This window comes from Saccopteryx bilineata, chromosome 12, assembly GCF_036850765.1.
Source record: "Saccopteryx bilineata isolate mSacBil1 chromosome 12, mSacBil1_pri_phased_curated, whole genome shotgun sequence".
Classification (NCBI taxonomy): Eukaryota; Metazoa; Chordata; class Mammalia; order Chiroptera; family Emballonuridae; genus Saccopteryx; species Saccopteryx bilineata.
Window position 1 is genome coordinate 39,263,032 of NC_089501.1, and position 20,244 is coordinate 39,283,275.

The window sequence follows — 20,244 nt, forward strand, 5'->3', positions numbered from 1 at the left end:
TCCCAGGGGATGTCTGCTCTGGATCTGCAGCTTTAATGTTTCACTTAATATCCTTTTTTTGACTACTGAATGCACTCCTCTCCAGCAGCAGGCAGCGTTTGACTGCTCAACTTGCTTCGTTTCCTGGCCATGCCGGGCTGAGCAAGTGCTGGCCGGGAGCATCTGCTGGGGGGCTCTCTGGGTGGCGTTTGCATTCGGTTTTTAAATTGAGAAGAAGTTGAAGGAATACCAGCCCCCCTTTTGCCAGGAACCTGAGCCCCCTGTATCTTTCAAATGCATTCCTGGAACCGAGCATGCTCAGAGAACTGGCAAATCATTGTCCAGTGACCAGGAGGAAATGATCATTGCTCTTCATTTATAATGCAAATTCTGAGGTGTCTCCAGAAGTGTGGTAAACTTAAAATGATGGCTGTGGTGAGAACGTCTCTGCAGAAAGTTGTGGTTTTGTTACATCGTTTACAAAGGATGGCAGTTTCTTCTCCTCGGTATCAGAAGCTCTGTAAGGTAACTAACTAGTGATTGAAAATAAGCGTCTCTGGGTGTCTGACAATTCTACTGTTTCTCGGGTTCTGAAAACTGATCTTCAGGGCTCTTATCAAGGACGGAGTCCTTTTATAGTGACTGATTGTGAAAGCTGTTAAAGTGAATTGCTATTTAAATTTTGTTTAAGAATCAGAAACAAGTACTTTTTTGTGCTTATTTTATTTTGCTGCTGACAAAATCTTGTCTTCTGCAAAGGCTGGTGTACTGTTGGGAGAAAATATAGCAAAACTACATTCATTAAGACCTGTTACCTCTGTGATTCTTTGTGATGTCTTCGTATTGAATGGCACATTAGCTTAATGAGGATTTCAGTGATTTAAAAGAAGAGTTTAATCTTTCACTGAATTACTTTAAAACTGCCCATCTCTTTTTAGCTAATTGTTTTTTTTAATTTAAAAAATTAAAACACATCCTGAAAACTATTAGACTTCCTCTTATCATGCAATAACCTTTATAATCGTGAATCTTCATATATTACAATTTACCTTAAAGAACTTAATTTTATTTGGACAGGTGGATCGAGTACACTTTCAGGAGGCAACTTGCTTGACAGTTACAAATTCCAAATACCACGTCATCCTAAACATAAACCACTGAGTGTCAAGCTCCTGTATTTTTTAAAGTTAGCTGTTAGATTTTTTATTGTAGTTCTGTTTATTTAAACTATGCTTGCACTCTCTTTACTTTTGTTAAAAATTGAAGCAATTTGATATAAAGGTAAGGAATTATAACAGGAATGGTAAAGCAATGTATCATATATAGTACCTCAGTACAGCATTCTTCCTTCATATCCTATCCTTAGTACCATTTCCAAGAATGTAGCTTATTGTCCTCTTAGCTGCCCAAACTCATTTGTTATTGGAACAACTGTCTCTAGGACATTATGTTTATGATGATATAAAACATGATTATGTCCAAGAACCTAAACTGTGTATATTATATGGCAGCAGACTGGGGTGGGGGAAGGAGTCAGTATTCTATTAACTTGGTTACATCATATTTTTATTTCTTAACAGTTTGATCAGTTGAATGTATTTCTATCTGAAAACTTATTTTTCTTTGAAAAGTTTTAGGAGACAGATGAAGGTAATGGAGTATTTGCAGAAATACGTGGAAGTGTTTTATTTGCATAAGAAGCTAATTCAAACAATATGACAATAATTCAGTTTTACAAATTTGTAAATTAATTATTTTAATGTGTTTTGGTCCATTTCAGAGAATAAATTTATTCTGGTATTATGCAAACAGGTAGTTCTGACAATAGAGAGGAAAAGATCATTCACTAATGCATGTCATTTTATCTCTTTAACTACAAATACGACTATGTAAAGCATCTTTTTTTTTATTAGCTGGATCATTTTTTGATTCATTTGTATGCATACCTTTCAGAAAATCAGGTATTGTTTTCTCAGGTCATGTGACCAAAATATTAAGTTAGTCTGAAGTATAAAGCATAAAGTTCAAATACTAGACAAAGGTTGCTTAATTAGTTTCATAAATATACTCAAAATAAACAGAAGTTCAGTTACTAAAGTCATTGGGTAAATTAATTCCCTCCTGAAATACTCTTTGGGCAGATTTCTTGAGATTTTAAATTTTCTTACAAAACCTTTAAAATTAAAAGGTTCAGAATAAATGGCACGTTGTTTTATTTTAAATCAAAATTTGCAGTTGAAATTCTATCTTCCACATTTCTTTTCACAGATGCAAAATAACAGCTGCCCACATAATGAAATCAGAAATATACAATTCCAGTACTTTCCAGCAGGTGTCAATATAAGGCAGTGATATATGAGATTTTTGTCCAACGGCCTGGAATTCCAAAATAGGAAGTGACACAATCACATGAAATAAATCAGCTAGAAACAGATGTAATTTATCTGCTTGGTTATATTTTGAAAACTGATCTTAATTGTTGTCTGTGTTAACTCATATGATATAAATAAAAATTTAGTTGCAGAATTAAATATTAACAGTTACAGTCTCAAATACTGACACAGATATCTATACCAACTAAGAATAGTTAATTGTAGTCTTTAAAGGTTTAAATGTTTGGCGTTTATTTGCTTTAAGACACTATACACTGTCTCGTTAAACTGCAAATGCGATAATGACTTTTATGTCTGCCTTTATACCTCCTGAATTACCTAAAGTTCCTTTCTTAGAAAGGAAACGCTGCTTCAGAGTTTCTTCATAAAAATGGAGAGGCAGTCTATTATAAATACAGCACAGACTGACAGAAATAAGAAAAAATCTGGCATAATCTAAGGAGACAGGACTATTTTAAATTTACATTGGCATTGTAATCTCTCCTTTTTCTTTTGATCAGATCTCTCTTTTTACATAGTATATGTAAATTTAAAAATTAAGTTCGTTAAATTCTTTCTTTGATCAGACTTTTTATTCCACAGTACTTTGCCTTTCTTTGCTCATGTTCATTCTCCTCGTGAGTATCAGAAAAGAGTTTGTGTTACACAATTGAAAATTTGTGGTGAGTGTCCTCATTTTGTGTTTTTTCCTTTTGTATGTCTTGAAAAGAGGGGAGAAATGAAAAGAGGCAGTTGGAATTCACAGCTCTCGGCATTAAAATATGCTTTTCCCCCTCTCACGCTATTTGCACATTCACTTGTATTTTTTTGCTTTTAAAAGTATTTCTTCCTAGTTATGCATCCCATAAAATTTGGTCGGGAAACAGAAGCATGCACTCGGCTTTTTTGGAGATATAATTAGCAACGTTGAAATTGCTCTGATGACCTAAAATCACCTTATACTGGGTGTTAATTCTTTCAGATTTGGTTTTCATTGCTTAGCTCCTTTAAAATATTAATGACTGTAAAAATAATTTTTCTTCTAATACAGCACAGTGTCATCTGAATACTTTGGGACATTTTATCATTAAATCTTTGGGTTAAAAGCTGATTGAATTTTGTTGAATCAGAAAGAAATTTTGTTAAGTCCTGATCTCTTTCTTAGTGTCAGTTTTCATAAAATATTTATTGAGAGCATGGTAAAAGCATCTTTTTATACAGTGGATTGAAGTGTCTGAACCATTATAGAAAAGTGGGGAAAATATAAAATTTGTATTATAAATGGAATCTCTCATGATTTAAGCATTTAAAGCATTTTAATTTAAGTAATATCACTTTAATTTGCCTTCATATATATTGAAACGACTTCAATTTACATAATTTTAATCATCTCTAAAGGTTTTTGGTCACGTAGTCCTATCAGTAAAAATATTTTTAACATCTATCCATTCATCTATTTAGAAATTATTCACATGAGCCATGGTAAAATTGCATATCAAATATTAGTAGAGCTTAATTCTGTTCTTACTTTCTACTGGTCTCTTCTTGCACCCTAGTTGGTTGTCTTTTTCTCCGTGTGTGGTATATACGTTTCATTTTGGTGACTACAGTGAATTGTGTGCTCATCTCAAAGTCATGCTTGAAAAACCATGTCTTTTGTGGTATTAGAGTGGCTGCCTATGAAAACAGAAGTAGACCAGGGGATTCCACCCAGTGAGTCTGGGTTGATGGGCGATGTCTACGAAAGGTTTTCTGTGTGCGGGCATGGGCGTGTGCACACATGTGTATGGTGTGTTTGTGTATGTGTATTTTAACATATTGATAACGCACAGCCATGTGGAGGCTTATAGTGCCAAAGGGCAGGGTTGTGTGACCACAATGGTCTGAACTGACTTTCAGACTCACTGATGAAGTAAGTTCACACATCATTTTTCATCTACATATGTGGGTACTCTTTATTTAGAGGTAGTTACGGTTGAGTATATGTTTTTAAAGAAGACCCAGAATGAGACAGTGTATTTCAAATAATTTATACCCCGTATAGTTAAAATTTTTTATTTCCCCAAGTTCCCTTACCTTTTTTTTCAGATTGAAAACTATGCTATCCTTGAATAATTAAATTCTCAAGTTGTTAGGGTGATAGAACTTTTCTTCATCATGATCTAATATCAAGATCTATATATTTTAAAGTCACCTCTCAAATTCCCTCCATTTCTTTCCGTAATCAAATCACACACAGCATTTGAACCACAGAAAAGGTCAGAATCACGGTCTCTAGCCTTGGAGGTAGAACCCTAGTTGATCATTGTATTTTTTCATTTTTATTCATTTTTAGAGAGGAGAGGGAGAGACAGAAAGAGAGAGAGAGAGGAGAGACAGAGAGAGAGAAGGGGGAGGAGCTGGAAGCATCAACTCCCATATGTGCTTTGACCAGGCAAGCCCAGGGTTTCGAACCGGCGACCTCAGCATTTCCAGTTCGACGCTTTATCCACTGTACCACCACAGGTCAGGCCGTTGTCTTTTGGTTTTATGAAAAATCCTTGTTTTGGTTAGTTCAGAAAATCTGTGAAGGCTGAGGTATTTAACAGGAAAAAATGCTGGCCCTGGCCAGTTAGCTTAGTCAATTAGAGCATCATCCCAAAATTCCAATGGTCTGAACAGACTTTCAGACTCACTGATGAAGTAAACCCAGGCTGTGGGTTTGATTCCTGGTCAGGGCCTGTACAGAAAGCCACCAGTAAATGCACAACTAAGTAGAACAACAAATGAGTGCTTCTCTCACTCTAAAAATCTCTAAAATCAATCAATAAATTAAAAACAAATGCCAAATGTGGGAGGATCTGCCTACATCTCTTCTATCTCCATCGATGTCTTAGATCCGCTGTGTCGGAGCTGTGTGGGCACCTGGGTGGATTCCTCCCCTTGCTCTCCCTCTATTTCTACACTCCCTCGGTGGGTTGGTATCACAGGTCAAGGTGGGTGAGTCAGGAGAGGCAACACCTATATCCCTACTTGTTATCAGATACAGCAGGCCCTCTCATCTGTGATTTCCCTTTCTTCAGTTACCCACGGTCAACTGTGGTCTGAAAATATTACATGGAAAATTCCTGTTTTAAATTTTACTTGATTCAGGCCTGACGTGTGGTGGCGCAGTGGATAAAGTGTCTACCTGGAAATGCTGAGATCGCCAGTTCAAAACCCTGGGCTTGCCTGGTCAAGGCACATATGGGAGTTGATGCTTCCAGCTCCTCCCCCCTTCTCTCTCTCTGTCTCTCTCTCCTCTCTCTCCCTCTCTGTTTCTCCTCTCTAATAATGAATAAAGAAATTAATTTAAAAAAAAACCTTAAAAAAATTTTACTTGATTCTCAGTAGCAAGACAAACTCTTATGCCATGCAGCTCTGTCCTGCTTGGGATTTGAACCTTTCCTTTGTCCAGCGTATCCATGCTGTACAGACAATATAATATTTTGAGAGAGAAACCACATTCACATCACTTTTATTATAATATGTTGTTATAATTTTTCTATTTTATTATTAGTTATTGTTGTTCATCTCTTATTGTGCCAGATTTACAAATTAAACTTTATCATAGGTATGAATGTATAGGAAAAGACAGAATCTATAGGGTTCAGTACTACCATGGTTTCAGGAATCCACTGGGAGTCCTAGAATGTATCCCGTGCAGGTAAGGGGAGACTACTATGTTTTCCAGTGGTTTCCATAAGCGGCAGTGCTATTTTAGATAACTCCCTGATCTCTGTTTTGCCATAGTTTTTTAAGGCAATGTATATTTAAAAATCATTGTTTTGTTGCCTGACCATGCGGTGGCTCAGTGGATAGTGCACTAGTCTAGGATGCTGAGAACCCAGTTTCAAAACCTTGAAGTCTTCAGCTTGAGTGCGGGGTTCCCGGCTTGAGTGCGGAGTTCCCTGCTTGAGTGCGGAATCATAAACATGACCCCATGGTTGCTGGCTTGATTGAGCCCAGAGGTTTCTGGCTTTATGCACAAGGTCACTGACTTGAGCAAAGGGTAAGTGGCTCAGCTGGGGCGCCCTCCCCTCAAGACACATATGAGAAAGCAATCAATGAACAACTACGGTGTCACAACGAAAAACTAATGATTGATGCTTCTCATCTCTCTCCCTTCTGGTCTGTCTCTCTCGTGCTTAAAAGAAAATTATTGTTTTGTTATTTTTCTATATTTCTTTAACAGTTAAAGAACTACCTAAAAATGCAATCTTGTAGAATGGTTTTATTTTTCTTTTTAGTTTAAGTGGCAAAGCATTATATCATATCTAATTATATGGCTTTTAGCTAAAGGTCATGAGTAGTATGAGTTTTTATTAACAAAATGTTTTTAAATTAAGTAACTTTTTTTTTTTTTTGTACTTTTCTGAAGCTGGAAATGGGGAGAGACAGTCAGACAGACTCCTGCATGTGCCTGACCGGGATCCACCCAGCACGCCCACCAGGGGCGATGGTCTGCCCACCAGGGGGCGATGCTCTGCCCCTCTGGGGCGTGGCTCTGTTGCGACCAGAGCCACTCTAGCGCCTGGGGCAGAGGCCAAGGAGCCATCCCCAGCGCCCGGGCCATCTTTGCTCCAATGGAGGCTCGGCTGCGAGAGGGGAAGAGAGAGACAGAGAGGAAGAAGAGGGGGAGGGGTGGAGAAGCAGATGGGCGCTTCTCCTGTGTGCCCTGGCTGGGAATCAAACCCGGGACTTCTGCACGCCAGGCGGACGCTCTACCACTGAGCCAACCAGCCAGGGCCTTAAATTAAGTAACTTTTTAAAAATAATTTTTCAATACAGATTGTCTTGGGAAGCTGTGGCAAAATAAAGATTAAATAAATAAATAAATAAATAAATAAATAGAATCTCAATATTTACAGAGCTGCATTCATTCTCTCTCTAACCCCACCTCTGTTTCACCTTCCTGGCTGTCTTCTTCAGTTAATGGCACCACTCAGAGTTTTTCAGTGAGAAACTCTTCCCATTCAATAAATGGGAAAGCATTTGGTTTTACCTCCTAACTGTCTCCCTTCTGTCCTCACTGCTCTAGTTGAGCTACCACCTCTCCCCCAAACTCTTCCATCTTTTCTTGTGGGATGTTCTTTTTTTCCAGTCCATTATTACTTCATCCTCTACCCTGAAGCTAATGTGTTAAAAAATATATATATATATGTGCATATATATATTATATATGTATATATATATCATTATTTGCATAGGTCTAGATCAGTGTTAAAATAGCTTTATGGGTGTGGATATAAAAAGTCTTTTACTTTTATCATTTGATAATTGTGACTGAGATGTTAATAATTTAAGTTTACTTAGGGGTAAAGCTTATTAAATTTCAAGGAGAAATTTCTAAGTTGAATGTTCTGCTAGATTTTAAATGTGCAGGCATTACCCACTTTCTCTTACCACTGACTGTGAACATTGCCAGCTTCTCTTAGAAGACTTGGTACTTTATTTTTATCTCTCTAAAATAAGCAATTAGTAAAACTCCTACCATAGAGATAGAAGAATATTGAAAATTTCATGCTAAGGTAGCTTTCTCAGTTTCACAAAGTTTATTCATCTCTAGGTGAGGTAAATGAGTCCAAATAACTGAAATTGGAAAGGATGTGAAATTCATCTGAGGGTTTCTTTTCTTTTTTCTTCTGCTGGTTTGTTCAAGTCTGTAGAATTCTAGAAGATTAATTTATAACAATGCTCCTCTATAAAAGCAGACAGAACCTTTTCCTTCTTAATAAAGAGTTATAGGCTGAGATGAAAGTATAGTTTAATAAAGCTTAAACAAGAATTTTTTGGGAAAAAAACAAATGAAAGAAGACATTGAATTGTTTCACAATAATATTTTACTTTTGCTTTAAGAAAATTGAGAGAAAAATGGCCAAATATTACCAATAAAATAACTATAGGTTTTCATGATTGAAAAAAGTCTTGTTATCACTTACACAGTTTCTTTTAATTTTTAATGTTTTCTCATATTGCATCATCAATACATAGAGTACTAATGAATTCCTATGTTATTATTTCTCTGCAAGAAATAGGTGGCAAAGAAATTGTCATTATTCCCATTGGACAAATAGTAAAACAGGGTTTGTAAATTGTCATGTTAAGGAGCATGCCATCAATTGCTCAGCTAGTCTGTGGCACAACCTGAACTTAGGTTTTTTGATGCCAGATCCAAAGCCTCTTTACACTTACTTTGAGATCGTTACAGGCATATTTTATTGCTATTAGTTTTGTGGGGTGGAGATGTACTTGTTTTCTCCTGGAAGTTTAAACATAATGAATATGTTCTTTTCAAAACTACTTTGATATTTGAGATCTGGTAACATAATTTGAAGAGAACAAAGATTTTGTTCTAGTTTAAGCTTGCATGTTGGAGCTTTTTTAGTGGGCTCATTTTAAAGTTTACTTTAAAGCAAATTAATATAGTTGATTCTGGTTGTTGAGTCATAATTTAGTTTGGTTTAAGTCTCTGTGCCACAAGTATTGTATTATGTATTCAATGAACCTAATTCTGTATACTCAAATGTAGTTTTTTGTCACTATATGAAAAAAGAGCATAACAGTGCCTTAAAAAAAATAAGTTGAAAAGTCAGTCAACTAATTTGATAGAATGGTTCTTTTCTATGAAGAATTTTGTTTTTTAATAATTCAACTTTAATTAGGGTGGTAAACACAATAAACAAGTGATTTATTATAGAATCCTACACCTGACACCTATATACTTTTATTAACCAATGTCACCCCAATAAATTCAATAAAAAACAAACAAAAAACCAGTTCAACTCTAAGGTCATATATTGAATGGCTTTCATATACCAGGGTACATGATAAGTGGCATAAAGACAAAATAGCACTTTGCATTTCCCATGTAAAACAAGCAAGTTCAAATAACTTGTTTGGAAAAAATTTAATGGTTCAGAGAGTTCATGCTACTCTGGAGGTTGGCTGTATAAATCCAAATAATCATGGCTTTGCCACTTACCAGTGTTTTGTGACCTTGGCCACATCATTTAAAATCGGTGTGTCAGCTTCCTTTTCAGAAAAATGAAGTTGAAATTAGTGTTTCTCTCTCTCTGAGTTGTGAGAATTTAAAAAAATGAATATTTATGAAATGCTATAAAAGAGCCCAGCACATAAGAAGATGTCATGTGTGTTGGTTACTCTTGTAACAGAGTTGGTTGATATCACTATTATCATGATTATTCTTACAAATTTCTAGTGTGGGGGTCAAACAAGGTGATAATTGAATGTGCCCAGCTCAGTGCCTTGAACAGAGAGAGATCCCTTAGTGTCTCTTGGGTGTTGGGATATTATTATCATTCTTATTATCTTTATTCCGAAAGGATCCCTTAGATCATCATGAGGGCATTCACAGTCCAGTTGCCCTGGGAACCTTTTCAAAAGATTCATGCCCCTCAGACTTTGACTTACTGGGTCTGACTTGCAACATGACTCATCTCTTCTTTTAACAATGGAGTAGGGAAAGTAATTCTTTGAAGTTTTTCCAATTTATTTTCTGTATTTGAGAACCAGCTTGAAGAAGTTCAAGAAAAGGCTTCCCTTGACCAATGAGTTTATGACAAAACTCTTGTAGGCTGAGTTTTCCCTAATTTATGAGGGCTCCTCTAATTTATTGATAAGGTTCCTAGATAGCACCCAAAATTCTAATTAACCCACAATGAAACTGATATAATCCTGTTTACTTAAAGCATCGTGTTAAGATTGCTGAGGCTATTTGTGTTCTTTTTTGGTTCCATATAAATTTTTGGAATATGTGTTCTATATCTTTCAAGTATGTCATTGGTATTTTAATTGGTATTGCATTGAATTTATAAACTGCTTTGGGTAATATAGACATTTTAATGATGTTTATTCTTCCTAACCATGAGCACAATATATGCTTCCACTTGTTTGTATCTTCCTTGATTTCTTTTATCAATGTTTTATAATTTTCTGAGTACAAGTCTTTAATCTCCTTGGTTAAATTTACTCCTAGGTACAATACTTTATTTTTTGGTTGCAATAGTAAAGGGGATTGTTTCCTTAATTTCTCTTTCTGACAGTTCATTGTTGGTATATAAATATGCCTCTGATTTCTGAGTATTAAATTTATATCCTGCCACCTTGCTGAATTCATTTATCAGGTCCAGTAGTTTTTGACTGAGACTTTAGGGTTTTCTATATACAATATCATATCATCTGCAAATAATGATAGTTTTACTTCTTCTTTTCCAATTTGGATTTCTTTTATTTTTTCTTCTTGCCTGATTGCTGTGGCTAGGACTTCCAGAACTATATTGAATAAGAGTGGTGAAAGGGGCACCCCTGCCTTGTTCTTGATCTTGAGGGGATTGCTTTTAATTTTTACCCATTGAGTATGATGTTGGTTGTGGGTTTGTCATAGATGACCTTTATCCTGTTGAGGTATGTTCCCTGTATTCCCACTTTGCTGAGGAGAGTTTTGATCATGAATGGGTGCTGGATTTTATCAAATGTATTTTCTGCGTCTATTGAAATTATTATGTGTTTTTTCTCCTTCCTTTGGTTTATGTGATGAATCCCATTGATTGATTTGCAAATATTGTACCAGCCTTGCCTCCCCAGAATAAATCCCACTTGATCATGGTGTATGATTTTTTTCATATATTGCTGGATCCGGTTTGCTAATATTTTGTTGAGGATTTTAGCATCTAAATTCATCAGTGATATTGGCCTATAATTTTTTTTCTTTGTGTTGTCTTTGCCTGGTTTTGGAATCAGAACTATGCTCGCCTCATAAAAGGAGCTTGGAAGTCTTCGTTCATCTTGAATTTTTTGAAATAGCTTTAGGAGGATAGGAGTTAGTTCTTTGAATATTTGTTAGAATTCACTTGTGAAACCATCTTGGGCTTTTGTTTGCTGGGAGTTTTTTGATAACTGTTTCGATCTCATTTGTTGCAATCGGTCTGTTTAGGTTTCCTAATTCTTCCAGATTAATTTTTAAAAAATCATATGTTTCCAGGAATTTGTCCATTTCATCTAGGTTGTCTAATTTTTTGGCATACAATTCTTTATAATATTTTCTTACTTTTGTAATTTCTGTTGTGTCAGTTGTTATTTCTCCACTCTCATTTCTAATTTTATTTATTTGAGTCCAAATCTTGAAAAGGAAGAATAAAGTGGGAGGTATCACACTTCCTGATATCAAGTTATACTACAAGGCCATTGTACGCAAAACAGCTTGGTACTGGCATAAGAACAGGCATAAGATCAATGGAACGAATAGAAAAACCAGAAATAAACCCACACCTTTATGGACAACTGATATTTGACAAAAAAGGTAAGAGCATATAATGGAGTAAAGACAGTCTCTTCAACAAATGATATTGGGAAAATTGGACAGCCACCTGCAAAAAAATGAAACTAGACCACCAACTTAAACCACTCACAAAAATAAACTCAAAATGGATAAAAGACTTAAATGTAAGTTGTGAAACCATAAGCATCTTAAAAGAAAACATAGGCAGTAAGCTCTCCGATATCTCTTGCAGCAATATATTTGCTGATTTATCTCCACAGGCAAGTGAAATAAAAGACAGGATAAACGAAAGGTACTATATCAAACTAAAAAACTTTTGCAAACCTAAAGACAATAAGAACAGAATAAAAAGACAAACTACACAATGGGAGAACATATTCGACAATATGTCTGATAAGGGGTTAGTAACCAAAATTTATAAAGAACTCGTAAAACTCAACACCAGGAAGATAAATAATCCAATCAAAAAATGGTCAAAAGAAATGAATAGACACTTCTCCAAAGAGGACATACAGATGGCCAATAGGCATATGAAAAAATGCTGAACATCAGTAATCATTAGAAAAATGCAAGTTAAAACCACAATGAGATATCACCTCATACCAGTCAGAATGGCACTCATTAACAAAACAACACATAATAAGTGCGGACGAGGATGTGGAGAAAAGGGAACCCTCCTGCACTGCTTGGAATGCAGACTGGTATAGTCACTGTGGGAAACAGTATGGAGATTCCTCAAAAAATTAGAAATCGAACTGCCTTTTGACCCAGCTATCCCACTGTTAGGAATATACCCCAAGAACACCATAGCACTGTTCAAAAAGGAGAAATGCACCCCCATGTTTATGGCAGCACTGTTCACAATAGCGAAGATCTGGAAACAACCCAAGTGTCCGTCAGTGGACGAGTGGATTAAAAAGCAGTGGTACATATACACAATGGAATACTATGGGGCCATGAAAAAGAAGGAAATCTTACCTTTTGCGACAACATGGATGGACCTGGAAACTAGTATGCTAAGTGAAATAAGGCAGGCAGAGAAAGAAAAATATCATATGACCTGACTCATTTGAGGAATCCAATGAACAATGTGAACTAGGAACGGAATTGAGACAGAGGAGAGATCAAAGGGACCAGAGGAAAAGAGGACAGAGGGAAAGGGGATGATAGGATGGGATAAACCTGAAGGGAAGGGGGGAGGGCGCCATTGGGAGGGGGCAAGATAGATGTTGAGGGGAATACGGGAGAGGGGGGATGCATTCAGGGCGGCACTAGAATCTATGTAAACACAATAAATTAAAATCAATTAAATAAAAAAGCATCATGTTAAGAAGTTCTGTTCCATTGCCAGGAACTGAACAAAGCAAAGGAAAGAAGTTATCTTCACTGTGGCTGATAGAGTGGGAAAAGCAAACATGTTAGGTTAGAAGAAAATGGAAAGAAATACAGAATCTCTTAAATGTATCTCAACACTTTTAAGAATTGTGTTTTTTGATGCTATTATATTTGATTCTAAATTCACTCCCAGGATATCTAAATGTACTGTTCTTGGTATAGTTATACTATTCATTATGTCCTTTTATGGAAATTTCTTGATATTTGGTTCAAAAATAACACTGAATGAACTGTTTTACTTTTTGCAGTGCCCTCTTTGTGTTTAAAGAGATACAGGAAACAGGGATTTTTGATTTATTTATTTATTTATTTTTGCTTAGAACATTATCTGAGACCATACTGACTCACTCTGGGGTTAGAAGAACATGCCCCTCCCCAGTGTGAGTTGGCCTGGGCATGGCATCCCTCATGCCAGGACGCTTGTGATATGGAGCCAGGCAAGTGTTGTTTGCAGCTAGGCTTCCTTTGGGATTTTATTTGGGATTTTATAAACTTCTTTTTAAACTTTACACATCAGGACTGTTTCCCCACATTATTAAACATTTCTTATATGAGTTTTTTATTACTGTAAATAAAATTGTATTGAATGGCTGCAGGATAATTTATGTAAGCCACTCACTATGGTTAGATAGCTATATTATTATTACCAGTGTTCTCATAATAAATACTTCCTGATGAACACCTTCATAAATCATAGAATGCACCTGATTATTTCCAAGACCGGTTTTCAGAGTTGACTAACAGGATCAAATAAACATTTAATGACATTTACTATATATATATTGCCAAATTTCTCTCTTATAAGGCAGTATCTATTTGTATTCCTACTAGCAACTTGAATGCTTAGTTTTCTGTACCCGCCCAGAAAATATTTTAAGAATTCTTAGATGAAAAATGCAACTACGTTGGAGACTATAAGCTAAAACCTAGTGAGTTTAACTGATCTGCCCACGTGTGGGACCGAACAGTCTTTTTCAAAACTGTCTGAATTCCAGATTCTGAGCTGGGAACCCAAATACTAATGTCTAAAATGGGATGTGACAAATACCATGCAATAGAACTTAAAGTTGTTTGAACACAGAAGAAAGAAAGTCAATTCTGACTTGAAAATGTCGGGGAAGTGTTTAGAAAAAAGATAGTTAAGGATCTTAAAGAGTAGGTAGAGTTTAATAGAGTGGATAATTCTGAGAATAGACAACTATCAATAAATAAGCAAAGACATAGGGCACAAAAGTGTGCTCATTGTATTCAGAGAACATCAGCTCCTTGTTTATGGCTATGAAATTCACTCATTAACATTTACATTTTTCATCTCAATAAAAAATACTCTTCTGAGTGCCAGCTTTGTTTGCCAAATCACCATTGTCTTTTTCCAAAATTTTGTTCAGTTTGAAAGGAAAAGATTTGTGAATATTGGAGATTTTCAAACATGGAGAGCATTTTCAAAAGGGAATTCTGAAATGAAAAATTGCATAATATTTACATCTTTCAAATTTGAACATAATTTTTCTGAATGTCTTCTTTAAACAGAATAACCTTCCTTTGTATGTAAGTCATTTTGGTATAAGCATGACAAAAATCCTCTTAAAAATAATTCTAATTTATTGTAACAAATTTACTGCTGTAAATATATATATATGTAGGATTTGATAGTTTTTGAATTTTAATTATTGATAATAATTAGAATAACTTTTGTTAGGTGATTTGTAAACCTAATAGCATTATAAAATATGCAACTTACATTTCATATTCATTTTTTAAGAGTACTGTAAATGTAAGTGTAAGGTGAAAAATGCTGAATTTGGAATCAGAAGACCTAGCTTTGATTGTCTTACTTGCTGTTTGATATTTTGTAATGCTCAAGTGACATATCAACCCTTGATTTCTTCATCTAAACAGTGGAAATAATATACATTCTGTTATTTTTAGAAAGTTGTTATAGGACCGATAAGTTAATGTTTATGAATTTGCTTTATAGGACTCTAGAGTATTATTAAAGTTAAAATATTAGAATTTTTATAATTTCTTGTTCTATAAACCAACCAACAAACACAATAACTATATTTCTCCACGTATACTGTTACCATGGTTCACTGCTACAGTAATTTTTGCAACAGTGAAGGAACATGGTAACTAAAAGCTTGTTTTTGTCTCAACTCAGGTGACAGAATGTTGGATACCAACCATCTCATGTCTTCCTGCAATGCGGGGTCATTTCATTTTTCCTAAGGCACCACGCCAGGTTTCATATTAAGGTGCATTTTCTGCCCGTAAAATCATACAATTTCCAAGCAACTGAGATTCACATTGGGACTACATGAAAAGAACCGTATCTTCAGAACGGGACTGATGGCACCTGAGGGACAGTCTCTAGTCAAAAGAGAAAGTCTAAAATTTTTATTCAATCTAAAATTAGGGCAGCCATAATTTTTATAATCTAGTCATCATTTATCTCAGATGCTGGTGGGAACTTGGGAACCAGTAAAGAAGAGCTTTCTTTTTTTATTTTTTAGAGATCTTTCTTGAATTTCAATAACAATGAAAGATTCCCGTAATTTTTAGATGATTTTTTAATAATCACTATTGGGAGAGGGAGGTTTTGATAGGAACTGAATAACCTGAATTAATGACCCTAATGACTGAGTACTGTTTTCCATTAATTCTTGAAGCAAATCCTAAATTGCTTCATTACATAGGCTGTCATTGTGGAAGATGCTTACGTGGTATCTTGGTAAAGAAAGGGAAACATTTGCTTTTTTTGAAGTAATTGCTTCTAATGGAAGCCTAATGACCTATTATGCTTATTTCTAAAAGCTGAGCAGCAAAACTTGATAGAAAGCTAGTGAAAGATACGAGAAATTATAATGTAAACCAAAAATTTCAGGAAGTCCCATGTGGTTGAGAATCAATACTTTAGGACAATTCAATAATTCAATAATTCACTTGTGCCAAATGTCATCATCCTTACTTTAAAAGCTAGAGTGATTTCTAGAAATGCATCTATAGCACTGAGAGTGGGGGTGGAGGGCTGCATCTAGCCAGGTGTCTTAGGTTTCTCTGAATTTCATATTGCAGATTGAACAGACAATGACAGTAGAGGTTTTCTGTGGGCATTGAAATCATTGAACTTAATAACCATGGTGACTGGATGTTTTCAAGTTTAGCTCCTTCATTTTTTAAAGATGAGAAGACAAGTTTAGAGAGGTTAAATGACCTATCCTGGGATATATTAATAGTAGCAATGGCTGAACTGCTTTGATAAGGATATATTGTACTTTTGGAATTTATGGGACTATTATATAAAATTGCATTTTATAGGTTTCTGAGATAGACTGTTAACAGCAAATCATGTTGTTGGTGTGAATGATTTACTTGCAGGTGGTTCTGGAAAATAAATAAATAAAAATTCTCTCTGTGATAAAACCCATATGGTAGCACATTAACAGTTGTTAAATCTGGTTATCAGTATATGGGTATTTATTTTACTATCTTTCAACTATTCTGTATGCTTGAGTATTTTCATGATAAAATGTTTCAAAAGTAGCAGCAACTCTACTATGATAAAAGTTGGAAAGATTACTTGAAACTCTGAAAGCTTAACTGTTGAGACTCATAAAAAATCTTCAATTGTCCTCTTTGTATGTTCTTCACAGTTTGTTAACTTAAGGCTGTGACTAATGCAAAAATAGTTCAGAAGTGTCTTGCCTTACCTGATGATAAATATTGACTGAGTCTGTAGCTTTTATTTCTTTTAGCATTTAAATTGAACAAAAGTCATTTTAAAAACAACTCAAATTTCCTTTACAAAAACTGCACATGCCTATTACTGAAGTTGTGACTTCCCCAAGTATGAAAGATGTAGTGTTGATACCCTCATTTACTATCACTTAGTGATTCCTGCAGTGATTGGGAAGAAAAATTGTCCTTTATGAAAGCATTCATTATTTAAAATTCAATGTAGCAGGAACATTTGATTTGCACCCCTGTTTAACAAGATTTTCCAAATCCTGTTTGGAGCTGATTACTTTTGTCCGGCAGTCTAGGGGGCTCTTTCCTTTGGAGTGTTGATAAAATGTCTTTCACATTTGTCGAGGTTAGTAGAAGTTTATCAAGACACAAGTCTTAAACTCCAAGACTCCCCTCGTCTTTATTTAAGAATGACACATAAGTTTTGTTAAAGGAACAATTACTGGTACTAGGTTACTGCAAAAGCCATTTATGTTTGCATCTTTTTGTTTTGTTTCTCCCATTTCTTCTTAGCTGCTACTTTAAAGCTGCTGCTCTATAATTGGACTTAATCCCTTAATCCAGTGATGTTCAAACTTTTTGAAGTCGGGGCACATTTAAAATCCTAAAAATAATTGTAGACGCACTATGTACAAATTTCTGAGAAATATGTTTAAGTAAGTCAAATATTAAAGAAGAAATATAAAGTCCAAGTGAACTTTTATGATAATTAAACAAAATAAATATGACAAAATTAAATTTACTCTGACATTAAAAAACATTTTTATGTTACATTTTTTGAGTTATGCTTTTTAGAGTTCTTAAAAAAAAGGGGTTAAAAAATAAAAAAAAACAAAAAAGTTATCTTTATATATATATATATAGATACATTCTTAGTTAGATTTAGTAAATTTGGCAGGTCCTGGCATGAATATGTTAAGTTTTTTTTATTCTTGTGTTTATGAGAAACACGAGCCTGATGTGTCCTAGCATTTTCTTCAGTGTTTGGGCATATATTTGAAAAGCAAACTCTCATTTCCTCATCAATACATTGAAGAATTCCTCTCTTTTTACTCTTGTGTTGAGTGCAGAAAACCCCCACCATTACATATCATCTTAACTTTACACCAAACAAAGGATAGAAGAAACTTGTCTCCAGTCTTTCTGGGGAATGTGGCGGGTAGTGTAAACAATCCAGCACCACAGCTTAACAGCCTTTTGCAACTTAATCGGGCAAGTGACATGGGGTGTTGGGCAGACTGTCAGCTTACAGCCAATTTCCCACACTTCTGTCCCCCAAAAATCTAAACTCCAAAAACCCTGTTGGTTCTTTGGTCCCCAACAGGCACATAATTCTCTGGAATACCATAGGGCGCACCTGGAAATCTAGGGCGCACCAGTGCTCCCTGGCACACACTTTGAGAACCACTGCCTTAATCCTATGTGGTGCGATTCTTTTAGGACACATCCTAGTATCTTTAAGCTTTTTGTTCATTTATAATTCAATATATATAACACTTTTAACACTGCCAGATAAGCTGAAATTTCTCATCTGGTAAAAGAATGATAGAAATTGCAGTGCATATTTGAAACCTAGAATTGTTCCTTATTTTATAAAAATTGTATGGAACACATTTTACACTGTTTTCCAAAAACAGATTGGAATGGCATAAAAATATATTTTATGCTCTGGGTTAATTGTCCTTCATAAACCTCCCTGCTCTTTAAATTAAATCAAAATTAACAAATATTTATTGTACTTTGTGAGAAACCTCACTTAATGCTTAAAAAACTGTGTAGGGCAGTAGAATGTTTCCTTTAAGGAAAGTCAGAAATTGAAGAGTAGAATTCGCCTGACATGTGCCTGCTTAGGACAGTTGTGTATCAGGGAATGGGGTGGTTGATTGGGGCTAGAAGGAAGTGAGCAAGGGTACCCATTTAAATAATTTATTATAATGTTTGGAAAAATCTTTTGGGAGGTTAAATAAAGAATTAAGGTTACTTGTGAAGCATCCAGTGGCAGCGGAACCTTTGGAGTGGGAGTGAGGAGACTCTTTGGACATACATTCAACTGAATTGAACGTGATGGTTATGTCAGCATTGCTGAGCCTTGGATTTTCTTCTTGACATTGATATAAATAATTGTTTTTTAGAAAAATTTATGAATTACACTGTCAAAGGAGTTTAATACTAGTCAGCTCTTGAATATACATACATACATAGCAAATCATCTTTAATTTTGCCTGGCGAATTTAATCAGATTTTATTAGTTTTAAAAATAGCATTTACATAATATACTCCTAGATATATTAAAACAAAAGGGCTCCTTTTGTAAAATGCTGAAAGAAGAAAATAAAATGTATCAGTTAATTCTGCCTATTCAAAAGGAAATATTTGTGCCTTTCTCAGCGTCATTTAAGCCTTCTTTGTATTGTGTGAAGCATGTTTATACAAATTTGGAATAATTTTACAGAATGCTTTTTGCCTTTTTTGAATATTGTTTCTTCCATCCTCTCCTAACAGTATTTTAGATGCATTTTATGTTTATTTTTAAAAATTAAAAAATTTAATGTCAGTGTTAGGTATTCCAATGTAGTTTATGAAATAGACAAATAACACTTTTCTAATTTTGACCTTATAATGAAACAAAGTCTTTGTATATAAATTTTGTGACTGATAGTTACTTTTTGTTGGGATGAGTTTCTCTAAGTGACTCTGCTGGATCACAGGATATTCCTTGCCAGGTGGCTTTCCAGAAAGATTGTCCCAAACTGTAGTCTTACAGTGTATGAGAATATTGGTTTCACCATTCTCTTGTTGGCTATAATTTTAAAATGTTTTTCAATTTGATAGTTTTACATTGCAACCACTGACTACTTGTAACAATTTCCTTCTTATATTTATTGGCTCTGTCTATGAAAAAATTTGAATTTCTTTTGAACTGGTATGCAACTGTTTGATGCTTCAGTAACTCCTCAACATCTGTTTGATCCTAGAGAATTCAAATTACTGAGGAAGTGATTCTGTCATTGAAGTTATGAAATAGTTTTTTTAAAAAGTATTTGAGAGCAAAATAAGTCTTAGTCACTACAGTAAAATAATTTTTTGATATCTTATAAAAAATCAGACATTCCAATGATTTATAAAAGAAGATTCCAATTTATAGATATATTCAATGATGCCCTAAATGAAAGCAGAAATTACATAGTTTTAGCATTATTTAAATAATTAATATTTTCTGGGGAATTTATATTAATATTTAATTAGCTCCAGAAAGGTCTAGCATTAGTGTATCAATATTTATAGTCTTAAAAGATTTAAATAGATAAAAATTGTTTGAATGAAATGATTTTGGCTATGATTGAAATATAACACTTTCCAGAACGTGAATTAGAGCTACTTCTGCATATTTATCTCCACTTTTCTGTGTCTGTATAACTTCAGAGCCTTTGA

At 34.7% G+C, this 20,244-nt stretch overlaps 1 protein-coding gene across 7 annotated transcripts in view; it reads left to right on the forward strand.

Annotated features, from left to right (window-relative positions):
• UTRN (utrophin) overlaps positions 1 to 20,244 on the forward strand; it is a 510,071-nt gene that overhangs the window by 269,265 nt on the left and 220,562 nt on the right. Inside the window, exon 1 of one of the 7 annotated variants that reach the window (XM_066248063.1) lies at positions 85 to 504. The exons of the other annotated variants lie outside the window; for them this stretch is intronic. Within the exon in view, the coding sequence (XP_066104160.1) occupies positions 361 to 504 (144 nt within the window). The 5' untranslated portion in view covers positions 85 to 360. Of the gene's footprint in view, positions 1 to 84; positions 505 to 20,244 lie in introns of those variants that run through there. 7 annotated transcript variants of the gene reach the window in all.